This window comes from Cavia porcellus, unplaced genomic scaffold, assembly GCF_034190915.1.
Source record: "Cavia porcellus strain 051 isolate PalLab524CR breed Dunkin Hartley unplaced genomic scaffold, mCavPor4.1 scaffold_1, whole genome shotgun sequence".
Taxonomy (NCBI): Eukaryota; Metazoa; Chordata; class Mammalia; order Rodentia; family Caviidae; genus Cavia; species Cavia porcellus.
The window spans coordinates 234,601,207-234,621,330 of NW_026947484.1; the positions used below are offsets into that span (position 1 = coordinate 234,601,207).

General features: G+C 46.1%; 1 protein-coding gene across 1 annotated transcript in view; it reads right to left on the reverse strand.

Annotated features, from left to right (window-relative positions):
- The window catches only part of Drc1 (dynein regulatory complex subunit 1), an 80,421-nt gene that overhangs the window by 30,932 nt on the left and 29,365 nt on the right, over positions 1 to 20,124 (reverse strand). The window contains exons 2-7 of the mRNA XM_013156016.3: positions 15,594 to 15,681; positions 8,940 to 9,052; positions 6,762 to 6,945; positions 4,693 to 4,830; positions 3,874 to 3,960; positions 3,176 to 3,298 (exon numbers count right to left, since the gene is read on the reverse strand). Of these exons, the coding sequence (XP_013011470.1) occupies positions 3,176 to 3,298; positions 3,874 to 3,960; positions 4,693 to 4,830; positions 6,762 to 6,945; positions 8,940 to 9,052; positions 15,594 to 15,681 (733 nt within the window). The remainder of the gene's footprint in view (positions 1 to 3,175; positions 3,299 to 3,873; positions 3,961 to 4,692; positions 4,831 to 6,761; positions 6,946 to 8,939; positions 9,053 to 15,593; positions 15,682 to 20,124) is intronic.

Below are 20,124 nucleotides of genomic sequence, written 5' to 3' on the forward strand. Positions count from 1 at the left end.
ACGCCCCTGCCTGTGAGCCAACCAAAGCATGGACCAGAGAAAACCAGAAAGACAGCTAAGCCCCTGCCTGTGAGCCAGCAGCATTCAGAATAGGGAGAACCAGGATGCAAGCAATGCCCCGGCCCATGAGCCAGTCTGAGCACGGGCCAGGAAGAACCAGGAAGGAACCCAAACCTCCACCTTCAGCCAGCCTAAAGCCCGTAATCTGAGCTACTATTTAGAGAACAACAATATGCAGTACAGTAACTACTGTAGATTTTCTACTGTCATCATTGCTTCATTTCATCTTAGCGTTTTTAAAATAAAAATACATACATAAAAAATAATTTATGTGGTAGGTAAAACAACCTACCCCCGCAGAACAAGGTAATAAGGTGTCACCCATGTGTACCCTCTTTCACCTGGGCAGTGGTGCCTCCCTGAGGCCTCTTGTGGATGCCATCACCTGCCCACCAGGTGGCTCAGCAAAGAAGCCTTCCTTTCTGCTTCTAGGACTGATTTCAGAGAGTCCTCATGACCCCAGGATCCACTCTGGAACCAAAAGACTGGTGACTTCACCACCCCCTTCCTTCCCACTTTGGCAGTATCTGAAGCTTTCTACTTTGCTCTTGTGCATAGTTTGCCTAGCTGGCTTTCTTATACCATGGGTATAAGGTCCTTCAGGGTAAAGAGTCTTTTTTTTTTTTAATATCTGAGCATTGCATAATGTGAATTACTAATATTTGCTCAAGTAATTTTATGTGATCAATTCTGTATTAAAGTTCTTAAATGTGAACTGGGCCATTTTACATTTTAAATGTACACAGAAATTCTAAAAATAAAAGCATTATTCTGTCTGTATCCAGAACTAAAATAACAAGGCACAGCATCCGACTGGCAAGCATGAGGTCCAGAGTTCAATTCCTGGTACAAACAAAACCAATACAAGCATTTCTAGCAGTTTTACTTTGGTCAAGATGGGGAGGAGAGCAGCCAAGTCTCCCTAGTGGATAATTTTACGGGTGCCTTTTTGTTCCAGTCTTTAATAACATGACTTTTACTAGCAGTAAGCACTTGAAAATACACATTTTTCTTCATACTTTACTCATCCAACTAAACCTATGTGTGTAATGGATCTGTCTGTTTTTGTGCTTGGTTTGTAAGAATTTCAGTTGCATATTTTAGAACTCACAGAGTGCTATGAATTAGTTGGAAAGAGCAAATTTGTGAGCTGAAAGATGTATCTTCTTAACAAAAACCCACGCCTTCTGACCTGTCCAGCAAGAAAATGCCTAAGAGGTTCTGTGGTAAAGTGCAGGTCACCAGAATAGCTCAGAGGAGCCACACAGCTCATAGACCGATGACTGTTCCAGTGGAAGGGAAGTGTGTGCCCATCCAGCTTCCGCCAACGTGGGGAGACCTGTGACACGGACCAGCTGCGCCCCTTCTTGGGATGAGCGTCTCCTTCTGCTCCCACATACACTTGCCCTCTGCCTTTAGTCCCTCAGGACGGGCCGGCAGGGGAGCTGCGCCCCCAGCTCCAGCTCCTCCCTCAGTGCCCCACACCCCAAAAGTTTTGGCCTCATTCAAGTAGTTGAATAGCTGATTAAGAGCAAGAGGCCCCCTATATCTCCCCGTTTGAAGCCAACACTAGGTAATTTTGTTACAAATTATCATAAAACCAAGGCAAATTCCGAGCGCTTCACAATAGCCACTTTCAGTAAAACTGCATCCCGTGTAGCCCGCGGAATAACGCTGCCCTCTAAGACAGCACGTGCTGTGTCCAGCGCTCACGCCACACTGCTAATATGACAAGGACCCAGGAATGTTCTCAAGACTGGTAACAACATCTGTAGTCTAACGGGGCTTTAAAAAGAACTTCCTGCCTCCAAGCTACAGACAGAGCAGACTGAACATCTAGCAAAGGTACGCGGGGAAGCTTTGATTTAACAGTCAACAGAGACTGAGCTCGAGAAACAAGATCGCATTCCAGCTACAATCTAATTCCACAATTACAGAGGAATTTTTAAAAACCAGTGTTGGGTCACAGAATCCAGGCTTGGAAAATACTTTTGAAACCAGTCCTTCAGCAAGAATCCTTAGGCACTGAAGACAGACGGGGCATTCAGCCTGCAGATACCCAAAGAGATACAGGGCGCTTTGTCTGCAGACTCCCTTTTCTGCATGGAGGTTCTGTTAAAAGGTTCTTTCTGACACTGAGTCAGAATCTGCCTTGCTGCAGTTACCAACCACTAGTCGGGAGCTGTGTGGTCGAAGGGGCAGGACAGAAGTGGGTTTGAACTCAGCTTTGCCAGCTTCACTCTATGTGAAGCCCTGCCTCTGAGCATCAGTTTCCTCATGCATAAAGCACTGTTTAATACATGCAGCCTTTGGTGTTACCCCCACAGTTAGAGATGCTACACATTAAACATCTTGAAGGTGGGAAACACCCAGCAGACAGCCACTGGTCTCAGCAGTAGTGGACTTAGCTGTAGCCCTGTGACACAACTAACGTGCCCCAGGGACAAGACTTTACCTTTGCCAGGCTCAGAAACCCTCTGCATGAATGCTCATGTAATTTTGTAGCTCTCCTCCACTGGTTTCCCATGGAAAATATTCCTCAAGCCTGGGAGTGTAGCTTAGTGGTAGAGTTTTCCTGTTAAGCAAGAGGGCCTGAGTTCTGTCCCCAGCACCCAAGAAAGAGAGAAAAAGAAGGAAGGACAGAACCAAGCAATGCCTGGGGAGGATGGAGGAGGAGGATGGAGTCTAAGGCCAGTCTGGACTACACAGTGAGACTCTGTTTCAAAAAAAGAAAAAAGGCTTGATGTAGTGGTGCACACCTGTAATCCCAGCACTCTGAGAGGCTGAGGCTGGAGGATCACAAGTTTGCTCACAGCCTGGACAATTTAGTGACTTAGCAAATACCCAGGGTCTCAAGACTTAAAAATATATATATAAAGGGCTGGGATGTCACTCAGTGAGGAGCTGTGTTTAGTCCTGGTTTTCCAGTACCAAGAAAAGAAAGGAAGGAAGGAAACGCCCCTTCACACATGCCCCAGCCGTGAGTTCCTTCGGATAGGACCGTGTAAAAGAAGGCAGCTGTGAATACAAATTTGGTGAATGGCTGGAACTCATGGACAGCGGCCCACAGGCGCTCGCCGCCTGCCCACCACCCGGCTGGACGGCAGCCACGTACCTGCACATCCTGCTCCAGCTTGATCTTGATGGTGTTGTACTCTTCGCAGTCGAAGATCCGCTGCTTGTTCAGCTGCTGCTCATAGTCCTCCACCCTCTTCATGCGGTTGATGAGGTACTCCAGCTGCATGGCAGGCAAACCGGGGGGACGTTAGGGGTCCTCCCCACCCTGCCACAGCCCTTCCAGAAGTTTGAAAAGCATGGCACAGGGCAAGGTTTGGCTGGGGAAGTCTGGTGGCTTTCAGCGGCCCCAAGGCTCTGATCTCTTGGGTCCTGGCCTGAATTGCCTGTGGGGCCCTCAATCCAGACACTCCGTGAGGAGTCCTCCATCAGGAATCTGACACAGAGATCGGGGTCATTTATGTTTCCAAAAAATACCTCTGGGTCTTGGTCAAGACCCTTTTTTATTCCTTACCTTTGTGAAATAAAGTGAGGATTCCATACCCTTTAAAATGGGCCATGAATATGCATGGCTGGGGTAAACACCCAAGGGGAAAGTGGCAGGGCCACGGAAACCACAGCAAGCTGCAAAGGTGGTTGGTGCTCATCCCCCAAAGGGGCACCCCCATCTGCCAGGCCACACGGATTAACTATGAAGCCCAGTAATGGATGCCCATCCAGCATCCCGGGCCAGAATAGGAACGGCCACCCAGTCACAGAGAGAGTCACCCTCAAGCCCCCCCCCCGCCACCCCTTTACCTCCTTGGTGCTGTGAGCCTGCAGCGCCCACTCCCATTTCTTCTTATTACTGATCAGCAGCTCCTGTCGCTCCAGCTCGAAGGCTTTCTAAGACCGGGAGGGGAGAAGGCCATGTGTCCACTCCCGTGAGCAGGTCCCGTCAGGATTAAAGACATTCTAGACAGCCACGCTAGTGCCACATCATCCGTTCTAAAGACTAAGTCACATCCAGCCACATGTGGCCAAATTTCACACAGCTGGAGGGCTACGGGAACTGCATGGAGTTAAGTGTCATGAAGTCTGTACTTGACATGAATTTAGAGGCAAAATGCGCCCACAGAGGCAAGGACCCGGAGGAAGCTCAAGGCATTGGTTCAAGTTCAAGGTGTGGGTTTCCGAGTCTTGTCTGGCATTCCCTTCCCCATGCTCCTATCCCAATCTTCATAAATAGACAAACACGGCTCAGGTACGCCTGGGGTTACGGAGTCCTAACTCTCCATTCCCCTCCCGTTCCTGCCTTATTTTTCTCTCAAAACACTCTTACCACCTATCAAATTATACAGCTACTAATGTATTTGCTTATTTCCAGTTATCTCCTGAAAGGTTCCAGGCTCCCCTGGGGACTCAGAGCTGCACCCTGAGCACCTGGAACAGTGCCTGGCATATAGCAGACACCCGATGATTACTTGATTGAGTGGATGAGGGCGCACATAAATTAACAACACCGCAGAGCTGAGGCAGAAATCAGAAGCTGAAGATGTGTGGATCCCTGCCTCAGTCACCAACCCAGCCCGCCCAGGGGGCTCCCAGGGCAGAAAGAAGTCTTTTCACACGCCTTGCCTCGATGTGAACGAGCTCCTGGCGGAAGGCTTTCATCGTGCTCTTCACCTGCTCCTCCATCCTCTCCAGGAGCAGGGAGATGTCGTCGGACTGTTTCTTCAGGTCCTTCACGTACTGGTCGTCCTTGACTTTTAACTCCTTGAGGATAATAAGCAGACCAAGACGACATGAAAGGAGTCAGATACACAAGCTTAAACGCTAAATGGTTTCTCTCGAATGAGGAACCCAACGTGTAAATAAAGATCAAAACAAAAGACAGATGCTAGAAACCAGGGAGACGCATCTTTTGCAAATGAGAAGGGGAGCAGGAGGGAGGGAGGAGCGGCAGAAGGGAGGGGAACAGAAAGAACAAAGATGTGCCGCCAGCTCCTTATGAGAATGTAACAAGATGTACTGCAAACATACACCAATAAAATTAAATGAAAGAGAATAGCATGTGACAGGAACAACAGGTACCAAGCATACGCCCCCGGCCCGCTCCATCAGAAACTGCACTAAGAAGAAATCGCACAGAGCAGAGAATGGCTCCAGAAGAGCCTGATGGGTGGAGACGGTCACAGGTGATGAACTGGAGCAGCGTCAGGTCAGGGTGACAGGAAATGAGTACAGGACACAAAATCAGACCCCTTGAGTGCCACCCACTACAAAGCTCCCTGCAAGCCACAGGAAGCCTAGAAGGTTCCAGCTAAGCAGTTAGGGCCCACATCTAACAGTAGACCACATCTGTTGCAGACCGAGTTCCATTTCTTTTTTTTTGTCTTTTTGAGACAAGGTCTCTCTATACAGTTCAAGCTGGCTTGAGCTCACTTTGTAGCCGAGGCTGGTCTCAAACTTGCAACAATCCTTCTGCCTCAGCCTCCCAAGTGCTGGGATTACAGGCGTGAGCCACCACACCTGGCTCTGAGTTCCACTCCTTAAGCAATCACTTAAAATCCAAAACAGCATTTGCTACAAAAAGTATTTCTATTAGATAAGCTAATGATCCTAAATTACTATGAAGTTGTGTTCTATCAGTTAAAAATTTACTGCTGGGCATGGTGGTGCCAGCCTATAATTTCAGTTACTTGGGAAGCTAAGGCAGGAGGATCACAAATTCAAGGCCAGCCTGGGCAGCTTTATGAGACCCTGTCTCAAAATAAAATTTTAGAAAAGGTCAGGGATGTAACTCAGTCATACAGCATCTGCTTAGCATATATGAGGTCCTGCAGCTGATCCCCAGCACCACACACACACACACACACACACACACACACACACACACACAAGTACAGTATAGAGAAGTGGGAACCTTTGTATACTGTTGGTGGGAATATCAGCTGCAACAATTATGGAAAAAAGTATAGAGATTCCCTTAAAAGCTGAAAATAGAACTACTATAAGATCCAGTAATTTCACTTCACTTTTTAGTATATAGTCAAAGGAATTCAAACAGTCTCAAAGAGCTATGTATATTCACATGCTCATAGCAATATTATTCATAATAGCCAGGAGGCAAAAGCACTCTAGATGTCTACAGAAGAATAAGATAAACGGTAAAACATATATACATGAATATATATATATGGCACATTATGCAGCTTGAAAAAGGAAAAATTCTGTTGAATGCTACAACGTGGATAAGCCCTTAGGACATTATGCTAAGCAAAGGAAGCCAGTCACAAAAGGACAAATGCTATGTGATTCCACCCACTTGAAGCTATTATCTAAGTAGCTAAAACCATAAAAGCAGAAAACCGAAAGGTCAGTTAACAAGCGTCGCAGCGAGAGAGGCAGGGAGTTAGTACATAACAGTGCTTTAGTGCTGCCAGATGCAAATGCCCTAGAGACCTACTGAGAATGCGGCGACGCTGCTGAACCAGACATTTAAACATGTGAAGGTGACCAATGTAACAGGGCATGGTTTTTACCATTGAAAAGCAATTAAAGAAAGCTCATCACTCAAGTCCTGCAGCATTCTAATTAATGGAGTACGTACAGCCTTTACGTTTCTGCTCAGGAGAAGCAGGCCAGTGGCCCAGCTCAGCCCTCCAGGGGACCCGCAGTGCTGGAGCAGCGCGCCGGCTGCTCACCTGCTGCAGCTCGCTGATGAGCTTGTTCTTGTCTTCTATGAGCCCCGCACAGTGCAGCTGCTGAGCGCTGAGCATGTCCCACAGCTCCTGGGGGATCTGCCTCTGCCTGCCCTCCTTCCACTTGGAAGTGATTTCGTCGAATTTGTCCTGGCTGGTCTTAACCTCATTCTCCAGCTTCTCGACTCTGTGAACACAAGACACGCCAGCATCTCCACAGGCTGCCTGCAAGAGTGGGGGTGGCTTCTTCACAGCCTCCCGGGCATCGCAGTGTCACAGTCAGACCCCAGACACCGGGTTCTGCCTCCCGCACCCCCACCCCAGTAAATGACCAGCAAAACTATAGCAAGGAGAGGAATCCCACCATGAGAACGGACCAGAAGGATCTCCTTTCCAGAAACCCCAGAGAAACAGCTAAGGGCCTGAAGGTCACACTAAGCCTTGGAAGGCCAGGGTGAGATGTGAAGGGAGCCCCCTGCAGACTGGAACCCATGCCAGCGACTCTGACCGCGCTTAGCACCCCGTCATTCTGTGCAGTATCTCCACTCAAGGAGCACAAAGCCCTCCAGAGCAGAGTCCCAGCTGAAGCGTCCCGGGAGCCTCTCCCCTCTTTCCCCTTCCCACCCTGCACCCCACCTTCCAAGCCAGGCCACACTCTGCACATTCTAATTTGTTGGAAGGTTGATCTCAGGAATATCTGGACCTGCTGGGTCTCAGGAATCGCATCTGCCAGGTCATCTCTTGGAAAAACATTCAGCTGGAACTCTGCCCCTTTGGAAGCTTCCGTTTTCCCTCAGTGGCCATGGGATGATGCCTCACTCCCTGGCATGACACTTGGGACGTGTCTCAAGCTGACCCTGAAGGTCATCAGCCAGTTCAGCTGCTGACACGGCCCACTCAGGCGAAGGAAGTTTCAAAACTAAAGTCGCCAGCACTACCCTGCTAGTAGAACCTGTAAAGTGGCTACGGGGGAAGAAATGACCCATGCTGAACAATTGAAACTGCTCAGCTAAGTGGTCAGGTGGTTAACCATTTCTAACTGAACTATGTTTAGGAAATGAAGAAGATTCCAGAGTGGATTAAACGAGGACCTCTGTACCTGCCATGAGTCCACATCTGTATGCAGACCGAAGATTGTATGTGTGTTTGGTGTGTGTGTGTGTGTGTGTGTGTGTGTGTGTGTGTGTGTGTGTGTGTGAGATACTGAAGACTGAACCCCGGAACTTATGTACATGCGAGACAGGTGCTCTACCACTGAGTTACAGCCCGAATCCTTTTCTACTTCTATTTTATTGTGAGGTAAGGTCTCACTAAATTGCCCATGCTGTGCTTGGATTCGCAATCCTCCCGCCCCAGCCCCCAGGACAGTAGCTGGGATTACAAGTGTGTACCACCACATCCAGCTCAAAGATGCTTATTCTAAGTAGCTTACATCCCTCTGCTGGGCAAACGAGACTGGGGAAGATAGGTGTGGAAGGCAGCCTGCCTCCCGAGGACTGGCTGAGGATTTGATGTGGGCTCTTTGTCTCTCTATCCCAGGCATGGAGTCTTTAATGTGATTCAATATGCTGCTGCTACATTGGTCCGTAACACTCAGGCATCTGTGAGTCTGGTCATTCAGGTCAGTTAAACTCAGGACTGCTCTGCTGACCTTCTCAGCCTCATCGGTACTCTTCTACCCAACCCCATGCACCCCTAATTATCTTGCATCTCCAAGCACCTCAGGTGGTCTCATCCTTCGTTCACGGTCTTCTGCCTAAAATGTCCTCCTCAAACCCCGCTCATTCCTTACAGCCCAGCTCAGTGTTGCCTTGCCTGGGAAGTCTTCTCTAATCTCGGCAGAAAGGCCCAGAGATCTCCTCCTGTATACTTGCATAACTCCTTACACACACTTGTATTTTAAAACCAGCTACGGTCACAGGTCCCCTGTTGATCACAAGCAGCGCCCACGTGAAGTGAGTTTTGTAACCATCCAGCTTGGCACCTATCAGCCATGCTCCAGAAAAGGAGTCAGCAAGGAAGGAGAGAGGAAAGAAGGGAAGGAGGGAGGGTTTATAAGGAGCAGGAGGGGTATTCTAGACTCAGCTGCACACTGTCACTTTCCAACGATGGAAGCAAATTTAGCGGCCTGCAGGGGATTCCTGTCACACCCACCAGGCTGCAAAGAGGTGGGTCCCTTACCTCAGGCGCTTTATCTCCTCCTCTTCCACCCTCCTGTGGGTCTCCCTGACATCTATCGCCACTCGAATATTTGACACCAACTCAGTGCCATAGAACAGCAGTTTAGCCAATTTCTGAAAACAAAAAGATGAAAATTTATAAAGTTAAAATGCATTGTAATAAATTTAGAGAGCTAGAAATGTGTGTGTGTGTGTGTGTGTTGTGTGTGTGTGTGTGTGTGTGTGTGTGTGTGTGTGTGATGCTGATGATGAAACCCAGGCCCTTACCCAAGCTAACCAAATGTTCTACCCCCACCCAGTTAGGAACATTTACACATTTCATTTGCAACTCTTCTATCGACTGAGGAAGGAATCAATAGCCACCTTGAAACTCTGAAGAGCAGCATCTTTTTTAGCAACCTTTTCCATCAAGAGATTGGAGATATGACAGTTACAGCTACACTTTGCCAGCATCCCTTTGGAGTAGGGACCAGCCAGCCAGTACACTGCCATATACTATAAACACAGTCCAGTCCTCCCCCAGAGGATTCCCCAAGCAGTTGACACTGTCCAGGTCCTTCTTACGAATCTCGGTTGGAGCAGCAAGGCAGTAACAGCAGGTGCTCTCTAATGTGCCCTTTCTCCTCCTCTGTGAATAACAGAGTATGCAAATTGAAGCTCAGAATGTAACCTCCCCGCCTCTCTTGCAGCTAGACGATGGTCTGCCCAATGGGCATGTGAGCGGAAGTGATGTGCACCACATCTGAATTGCGCATTTAAAGGGCACAGGCAAACCCTCCCCTGCTCCTTCCATGCCTCCCTTTCCTCTAGGCTGGAACATGGGCTGATGTATGCCACCACGAGCTGATGGAAGCAGCCTGAGAAGGGCAGGGGCTGAGGCGACAAGGAGACCTATCAGCCTGGCATTACTCATGCCAGAGACTACTGAGTAAAGCAGGGAAGTAAGCAAAAATCTCACTGCAGCTAATGTGGGGTGGGTCTTTGCCATAGCAGAGAACTCACTACTCTGTAATTCTATAGGCACAGGGCTTTTTCTGCCATTGGTGCCCACTTCTAAAGCCCTCTTGCCACGATCACTATCTTCAACTCTGGGCTTTTTGTAATATTATGATTTCAGGGTGATAAGTCCTTCCAACCAAAAATTCAGGCATCCTTTGGTTATGCATAAGTTTTTCCATGTGTGTTTTAGAATTTACAAACTCTCTAATTCTCAGATTATCTCCAATCCAAGGACATGCTGGAGACGTAGCTCTGTAGCAGAGCTCTTGTTTGGAATGTATGGAGCCCTGAATTCAGTCCCCAGCCCTGAAAACAAAATGAGCTAAGAACCAACTTATGAACCAACTTCTGCTCCAAGAAGTCACCAAAATGCTCAAAGATTCCATTCATTCCCCTATTCTGTGGAAAATTGGAAATATAGTGTCAGTGGATACACAACAAGCCTTAACCCAAGTACCCCAGGTAGCCAGATCTTTTTAATGCCTGCAGCTTTATCTATTGTATAAAATGGTTTTGTACACATACGAAACCTGTCTTACTTATTTTTCTCTCGTTGCTCAGATTAAATACCCAACATCCAAAGTTAAGAAGGGAAAGATTTATTTAGCTCACAGTTTGTAGAGGTTTCAATTCATAATCAACTGACTCTAAGGCAGAGTGGCATGTAGCAGAGGGTCAACTGTGTTCATAGCAGCAGAAGACAGTAAAAGCAATGAGAGAGAGAGAGAGAGAGACTTCTTCTGTCCTTTATACCGTATATAAACCACCCACCCTAAGGCAGGCATAGCTCACATCCTTAATCCCAGCTTTAGATCATGAATTAATCACAAACTCTAGATTCAGTCACCTCTGAAAAACCAGACCTCAATGACCACATGAGGCTTTGGGGGGATATCCAGACACAAACCTTAACATTCTCTCTTGCCTTTTCTGTGGTTTGGGGAAATTTTCAAGTTTTTAATCAATGTAAAATTCCTGAGTCAAGTATTTCAGACTCAAAGTAATATTAAAAATCAAAACATTAACAGAGCAACAGACTCATAACACTTACAAGAACCAAGGAAACAGTTTAAGTGGAGGCTCACATAGCATTCATACACTCACACCCTGCAGGGAAGGGAAAGCCAGTCTGGCCTCCGCCCACTCCCACCTCTGCCCAGCAGACATGTGGGTTTTCAGATCTGGCTGTCCCGGTTCTGTCCACACCGCTTGGACATCCATCAAACCCAGGGGCTGTAAAACAGTGATCTTGCCTGCCCTGAGTAGAGCAGACTTTAAAAAGAAGCCATCAGAAACCTTGAAGTTTGGCTCAGAACCACTTCTATGCAGTGGGCTGAAGGACCTGTCTTCTTCACTAACACATGAAAAAGAAAGAAACAGCATAAAACTTGAAAAGGCAGAAATGAAAGAGTCATTCTTTTCAGATGATCTGATTATTTGTGTTAAAAAAAAAAATCCCAAAGCACCTACAGGTCACTATCAGAAGTAACAAGGGAATTTGGTAAGGTCACTGGATATCATATTAGCACATAAACACCAAATACACTTTCATATGAGCTCAGGAGTGATTACAGCCCCGCTGTGGTTTGCAGTCTGGAATGGCCCTGCAAGCTTGTGTGTTAAAGACTTGGTCCCCAGCCCGGAAATGTCGAGAGGCTGAGCTCTGGGGAAGTGATTGGGGGGTGGGGGCTGGCCTGCATCAGGGGATTAACCCACTGCGGGCTCACGGTGTGTGGCCTTATTGGGAGGTGGTAGACGCTTTAAGAGGTGGAATCTTGGAGGAAGCAGCTTACTAGAAGGTTCTATCTTGCCCCCAGTTATCTCTTTCAGTCTCTTTCCCCCTTCATCATGGCCCCAGAAGCAACAAAGCCCACTGACCATGGATTGAAGCCAACATTGTTTATCCCTGGGTATGTTTTCACAGGGACAGAAAGCTAACACAATCTCAAGAAAGACTGTTAAAAATTACTGAGTAAAATTAAAGAATACCGGTATAAGTGAGAGGGTGCTTTACATTTATGGATTATAAATTCAGTTCAATATCAAAATCGCAGCAACGTTTTTTGTTTTTTTTGTTTGTTTGTTTGGTTTTTTTTTTGTTTGTTTGGGTTTTTTTTGTAAAAACAAGCTGATTCTAAAACTTACTTTAAAATGCAAAGGGTCAACAATCGCTAAGAATCGGGAGGAAGAACATGGTAGAACTTAACCCTACCAGATGGTGAGGTCTGTTTTAAAAACAGTAATGAAACCAGTGTGGAAATGGCATAAAGACAATAAAAGTTATATTAGTTGATACACTGTGTCAACTTGAGAAGTTTAGAAGTTAAGTAAGTGACTCAGCAGGGGGCCAGCGTCTCGCTTTGTAAACATCCTCATCCTGTGCAAGAGGGCTGAGTATTATACTCGCCTTAGTTGGGGGTTCCCTGCTTGCACTATAACAAAAGAAAAGAGGTTGCTCTCCCACTTTTTGCTCTTGTGGCTTTTGCTGTCTTCTGCCCCCTTGAAGTGTTGTCCCTGTGTCCTGTGCCCTGTGCCGTGCCACTCTGCCTTGGAGCCAGCCAATTATGGACTGAAACTTCTACAAACTGTGAGCTAAATAAACCTTTCCTTCCTTAATTTTGGGTGTCAGGTATTTTGTTCCATGAAAGAAAAGCAACCAGGATACCAATGTAACAGAAGTGAGAATTTTGGAGAAGAAATGTATAGGGATCACTTGATTCATTCCAAAAATGCATGCCATGCCATAGAAAAGGGTATTTTTTTTCCAACATATGGTGCTGGGCCAATTTAAAATGTGTACAGAGAACATTTAGCTTTGGGCCCTATCATCAATCACACACAGAAAATTGATTCAAGACAGACTTCAGACTAAAATATAAGTGGTAGAATAATAGAAGTTCTAGAAGAAAATCTTCACACACTCGGAGCACACAAAGATTAAACAAGAAAGAATGGCAGATGTATGATTTTTGTGTGTTTTTATGTTTTTTATTTTAGTTACTTTCCTGTGGCTGGAACAAAATACCCAACACCCACAATTTAAAGGCAGAAAGCGTTTACTTGGGCTCACAGTTTAAGAGGCTACAGTCCATAGTTAGCTGGCCCCAAGGCAGAAAGGGCATAGTGGGAGGACCTGGGTAAAGGACAGTTGCTCCTCCTACGGAAGCCAGGAGGAAAGAGAGAGGAGGACCCTGCAAGGAGGGCACAGCCCTCCAAGTCAGCCCCCAGGGATCCCACCTTTCTGACAAGCCCACCCTCACCAACACGAAATGATATTTTAGACTATTAAGTAATGATTGATAAAGTGCAGGACCAAGGACAGGTCTGAGGGTAAAACTGCTCGTCAATACCCTGGTCTTGAGGATGGCAACATTTTTTGTGTGTATTTCTTGGTGATGTCAACACTCTATTACTTAAATCTTAAGTGAAAAGAACCTTAAAGAAGATGAAAAGAGTCTCACCACTGAACATTGGCATTTTCAAGACTCTAAGAATCCTGTAGCCTATATACAAATGCTGGGAGATCACAGGCTTTTAAAACAAGAAAGTTAAGTACAAAGAAGTGACACGGAATATTCACTCTACAGTAGATGAGATATGGAACAAGAAAGCCCAGTATCCCAATATTCTGTCCTCTACAGTAAAATAGCTTTTCCTGGATGCATTACATCTCCATGATTTATAACATTTCAGTAACCTGAATCTTTTTTCTTCCAGAGAGCACATTCATTTTCACCAGAAATTATCTTGATTTCTCCTGCACGACGCTTTTTAAAATCCCATCTATTTGGCTAAACCTCAGTTCAAATTTCACCTCTGCTTTCCACGTATAACCTCCCTGACTAGACCCACTGAAAAGCATGATTTGGTACCTCTAGTCACACAGGACCACTGTCTACAGATTTCATTTAGCAATTAATTAAATACATGTACACCATCCTGCCAGTGCGGGTTTGCTGTTTTGAATTGTTTTCTCCTCTCAAACGGTATGTCTTTGACCTTTTATCAAATACCTCAGGAGCCCTGTCCTTGACACAAGAGAGAAATTTATTTATTTACTTACTTACTTATTTATTTTTGGAGCTGGGATTTTGCATCTTTCCCTGGCTGGTCTTGAACTCATGGGCTCAAGTGATCCTCCTGAGTAGTCATGACTAACGGGGCCTAACACCACACTTAGCAATGTTTGTTTGTTTGTTTGTTTGTTGGTACCAGAGATTGAAGTCATGACCTCACATTTGCCAGGCAGGCGTTTATGCTACTGAGTTAAATCCCAGCCCCAGTTTTGTTTTGTTTTGTTTTATTTTGTTTTGCTTTGCTTTTCCAGTACTAGGGATTGAAGCCAGAGCTCACACTGGGCTACCCCCTCAGCTTTTTTATTTTTTGTTTGGAGACTGGGTCTAGCTGAGTCACCCAGGCTGGCCCTGAACTTGTGAACCTCCTGCCTCAGCTTCCTGAGTAACCAGGGTTACAGGTGTGTGCCGCTGCACCCAGCATAAATTGCTTGTTTTGTGTTTCTGGTGGTGCTAAGGATTGAACCAGGCCTGCTGCACGTTACTGCCTCTTGATTTCCCTTTCAGGATTGCCAGTGTGAGCTCTGCCCTCGCAGGACTTCTCAATTACCCGCGGACACAGCACTCGAACACCTCTGGGAAGCCGCACGCACAAGGCTGACAGGAGCTGAGAGGAGCGACCCCGAAGGGCTGCAGGCAGGTGTTGCATCAGGCAGGGATCTTTGGGGGGAAGGGGTCCCTCAGAACCACCCTCTTCCTTTCCCCAACCCCTCACCCTCCTGCTCTGAAGAATGAGGAAGTGGGGCGCAAAGCCAAGGCCCCCTGGGAACATGAGAAGTGGGGACAGAAGCGGTTCCCAGTGAAAGTTTACTTATGGTGCAGGAATGCAGGAAAAAGCTGTCTCAACAGCAGAGTGGGCTGCAAGGGAGGGGACCCAGGTTGCCTGGTGAGTCTGGGCGGTGGTGGGTAATCTGACTTACAGGGGAAAACTGGTTGCTAATGGAGGTCTTAGCTTTTGTTTCTGGGTCAGCGGGCCAGGGCTCCTCACGCGCAGGGTAAATGCATGTAACAGTTTCACAAGGAGACACTTCCTCAAGCCCCCAGTGCACAATAAGCCCGGTGATTTTATAACTGTCAGCCGCCCAGTCTTGCCCTGTGCTCCCCGCCTGTGCCGCTCTAACCTGTCCCTACACTGGCCTGAGCAGGAATCCACAAAGAGCTGGATGACACAGTCCTATAGTCTGGGAATGCAGTCTGAGGGAGGAGAGGAGGAGATCTGGAGAGGATCAGAGGCTCAGAGCCCCAGGATGGGGGTGGGGTGCACGCACCCCTCTAGACTACATGGAATCCGGCCCCCGTGGGAAATGAGCCTGCAGGGTTAAGATGGGAACACACTGGCCAAGGCCAGGAGACCAGGCGGAGACGCTGGACTCCGTCCTGTGAGTGTGAGTGACCATGAGAGCGCAGGAGCAGAGGAAGAGGCACCGTGGACGTTCATGATCTGCAAGCTGCAACCTGCAGGACTCCGGCTGGGGACAGCTGCGCCCAGCTCTGCCTGCAGGGAGAGGCCAGGACGCCTGAGCGAGTCCCTCACCCCATCTCTGCTCTCCCCTCCGCTGGGACCCTCAGCCACGTGTTCCTACCAGTCTGCTCTCTTCTCTCTGTTTGTAGCTCTTGCTGTGATCCTCTTCACTCTCCTTCTTTCCATCTAAATATTCTCCAAGAGCTTCCCTGCGACAGAAGAAAACAGAACCCAAAGTTACTTCTAACATGGAGAACCTGCAGGGAAAGGTTCCAAGGAATTCTACCCGCATATAGAGAAATTCACCCACCTGGACAAAAATTTAAATGCTAAGAAAACACAATTACAGAAATACTAGACGTGAGTAGAGGAGAGCGTTTGTACCCTCAAACAGCAGCCGGCTCATCTTTGAATGCACCAAAAACGGGGGAGAGGGTGGATGGGCAGTGGAAAGCTTTACTTTCTAAAATTTAAAAATGTTATACTTAAAAGTCAAGGCATAAACTGGTAAACAAAAAAAAAAAATTGACATTTTACCTTCTCTAAAATAGACCCTCAGTACACAAAAAAGAAAAATGACACCTTCCAATAATACCAACTTGCCCCCAAATTAATAGAATTTGTAAATTAATAGAAGGTTTAAACGTACAGTTTACAGAAGAAATGCAAATGGGAAATGGGGGGGGGGGTGAACATTCCAGACTGTAGTCAGCTCACACAACCAGGGCCACCCGAGTAACACAGTATGTCCAATAGTGTACACATTCTCTTTTTAAAACGGATTCATATCCACATAGGATATTTTCCCAAAGATCTGTGACAAACAGATAACAGGACAAGGACTTCAACCACTGAGGACTTCTATTTTCTACACTTTACCATGGCCTCAGTTTTACAAATCGTGTGTGCGTGGATCTGTTCATCAGCAAAGGAGATGACAGAGCCAAGGGAAACATAAGGTTCCCGAGTACGGGCTTTGGAGGTGGTGAGGGGCTCGGCTCTGCTGGGGCGCGGGGTGCTCCCCGGGGCTCCTTGTGCTGCTGTGGGAGGAATGAAACTGTCACTCATGGCTCCAGCGTTCACGGTAAATAAGCGGGTCCCTTTATCTCATCCTTTCCTGACCTTTTCTAACAGACTACAGCACTACCCATTTTGTTCAAAGTCCAGTACAGCTCACATAACGTCACAGCATTTGGGGTCACGCAGTTACCACCGTCTCCACTCCCAGTCCAACAAAAACCCCTTTTTCCTGTGTCATTTCGTTCCCTTCTCTGATCGTGTTAACCTGCCATGGTGTTCTCAGAGAAAACACTGCCCGTTCTGTCCTGCTTGGGCCTTCAGAGCTCACCAGGCTGTGTCCTCATCCTGGCCCAATCTCCCTCCTCCTCTGGACTTCCACTTTGACCCCCAATTAATTAATTACCAACTCTATCTAAATAAGCCACTTCCTGGGGCAAAGCTCAGGCTTTGGAAAGAAAAAGATCCTACAGTCCTGATCTGGCACAAATTTTTTTCCAGTTTTAATGTAAAGCCCACTGCTACCTTTCATTCATCATTTTGGACCATCGAGCACTTTGCTGCCCATGCTGATGACCACCGACTACATGTGACCACTAGGCATATGGGGAAATGCTGGTCCAAACCAAATGCACTTTGAGTTTAAAACAGATGGATTTTAAACCAAAAACAATGCATCATGTCTCAATACCAGATGTGATAAGAATATTTTAGTGAGGCGTGGTGGCAAGCACCTGTAATCCCAGCACCTGGGAGGCTGAGGCAAGAGGATCACCATGAATTTGAGGCCAGCCCGCCCTACATAGTGAGTTCAAGGTCAGCCTGAACTACACAGTGAGGTCCTGTCTCAGAAAAAAAGAAAAAGCACACAGCACTTAAAAAATTTATTACAATAAAAGATACATTGCTAATAATCCCCCTCCAACTCTCCCCCTCAATCCAACATACTCCATTGTTTCTGGCATTTTCTGAAGCAATTCTGCAATTCCTCTCTTTTGAGTATCTTTGAGAGGCGTGATAAAAATTTAGTGAATGGAGACTTCCGGGAGAACATGGCGGACACATAGCAGCAGCTTAGGAGGCTCTCTGAGAAATTGCACTTAAAATCCAGGAATGGTGCTGGGTGAGAAATCCTAAGCAAGGGGAGATATACTTTGCTGACCCAGGAACGAACTAAACTAAGAGAAACCAACTGGAAATGCAATCCCGGTGATATAACAGGAACAGATAAGGTCTCAGCATGGAAGCTGGACCCCGTGCCACTGGAAGCTGCGGTTTGAATTTCCTGCAGCCACTGCTGCGTCCCAATCGGCACGGCAAGGAGAGAGGCGCGAAAGCTCTGAGAGTGGGAAGCCGTGAATGGAGTTGAGAGCGGGACTGGCCAGGAGCCCTGCGTGGACCTGCAGTGAGTGAGAGGAACGGGGACCCTTCCATTAGAGTAGGAGGCTTCAGCAAAGGACATACTGGGACCGGGCAGAATAGCCGGAACAGGTTGTTGCAGTGACTTCAGTCACATATTCCCCTCTCAAGTGGGATTGGTGGGGAGTGCGTGGCCTGCGTGACACCGCTGACTAAGACCCAGTAGGCTAACCCAAACCAGGTCCCAGCGACTGGAGGTGCACCCTAGCAGTGAAGCCTTCGGTAGGTTGACCTGGAGGGGTGGGCCCGGCACAGGCTGCCCAGGTCTGTGTCTCCCTAGTACACTGCAATGGGCAGGAACACCTAGCCAGCGCAATTCAAACAAACTGTAACTGACAAAGAAAGAAACTGGGCCTCCTGTATACGCTTGTATGGAAGGAACAAAAAATATGGGAAGAGGGAGCAATAAGAAAGGATCCTTGGCCCCTATTCCTGAGAAACATGCAATAGCAGACACAGCACCAATAGACATAAAGCGCTATCTCCAGAGCCTCATAGACGAGTTCAGGAATGAAGTTATTAACGACTTTAAGCAATATATAAGTAGAATAGTTAGAGAAATGCTAAACAACGCCCAAGAAAAAACAGATGGTGGAATGGAAGAACAGAAAAAAAAGGGGAGAATTGTTTGATGGAAAAAATAGAGAAAACATAGAATATGTGAAGCAGGTTCAAAGAGATTACCAGGAAACTAAAAACTCTATCGAAAACTGGCATAACAGCTTGAAAGAAACTAAGGATAGATTATCTGAACTGGAGGGCAGATTTGTAATATGGGAGCATGAAATGAAAAACTTCTTAAAAATAACAAAAAAACAAACAGCAACAATACAAAGGCTAGAAAATGATAAGAGGATCTATAACTTAAGAATTAAGAACATAAAAGAAGAAGTAGGGACACAAACAAATGGACTATAAAAGCTATTCACAGAAATAATCCAAGAGAATTTCCCTAATTTAGCAAATGGTAAAGATACTCAGATGTATGAGGCATACATGACCCCAGCCACCTACAACCCAAACAGAGCTACACCCAGGCATACAATAATCAAAATTCCAGAAATCTAATATAAGAACAGAATATTAAAAGCCATCAGAGACAAGAAACAGATCACTTACAAGGGAACACCCATCAGAATTACAGCAGACTTCTTGGCACAAACCATCAAATAACGAAGAGCGTGAGGGAAATAATTCAAGCTTTGAAAGATAATAACCTCCAGCCAAAATCGATATATCCTGCACAACTGTCCCTAGAAATTGATGGAAAAACAAGGTGCTTCCAGGATAAAGAGGAACTAGGGGAATTTGCAACCATCAATTCAACTCTACAGAGAATACTGCAGAATATTCTAAAAAAGGAAAATACCAAGATTCCAAAAATAGTGGCAGAGAGGCCACAATGAATGGAGCAGAAAGCGAAATGAAGAAGACAAACTGACAACAAACGACAGAAAAAGAGCTCAACAGAAATGAGGCAGAGAAGGTTGGATGGTAGGAACAGCTATTTTGGAGAAAACGAGACATCTTAATAGCTAGTGCTGATTTAATATCATCTTGTTTTTGAAGTCCCATCAAACTTGTATTCTTCTGTCTCCATCGGTCTTAAAAGGTTGTATCTTATTGGATTTTAATATATATGATAATATAAGTAAAAACTTTTATAGACAAGGAGATTATACAGAAACCATTGTTCATTTTCTGTTAATTGGTTCTAAATACCCAGTAATAATGTCATTCTCTTGAATGGTTTTATAGCATCTTGATATGTTTGGTGCTACAGTATACGAAGTTATACTCAAATAATTCAAGGAAAGAGACACTATGGTAACTTTTTATGTCAGGATATCTTGTGGTAAAACACTGTTTTGCTTAAATGGTTATGTTTTGACCTGCGCTGTTCTTTTGTTATGCCCTCTTTTATCTCAATCCCCCTTTTTTTAAATTATTTACTTTTTTCTTTTTATCTTTTTAATTAAGGGAAAAATAAATTTAAAAATAGCAGGATACATTATAGTAACCTACTTTGATTTCCTATTAACTTGATTTGAAACCCTGTATTGCTCTCACCATCTTGCTTTGACTTAATTTCCTCTATTCTGCTTTGCTTGATAGTACCAAGTTCAAAAGTATAGGCAACAACTGTGAAGACAATAAGATTCATTATGACACCCATTCCGGCTGACTATTATCTTCTTTTAAAGTCCTGTAATGTC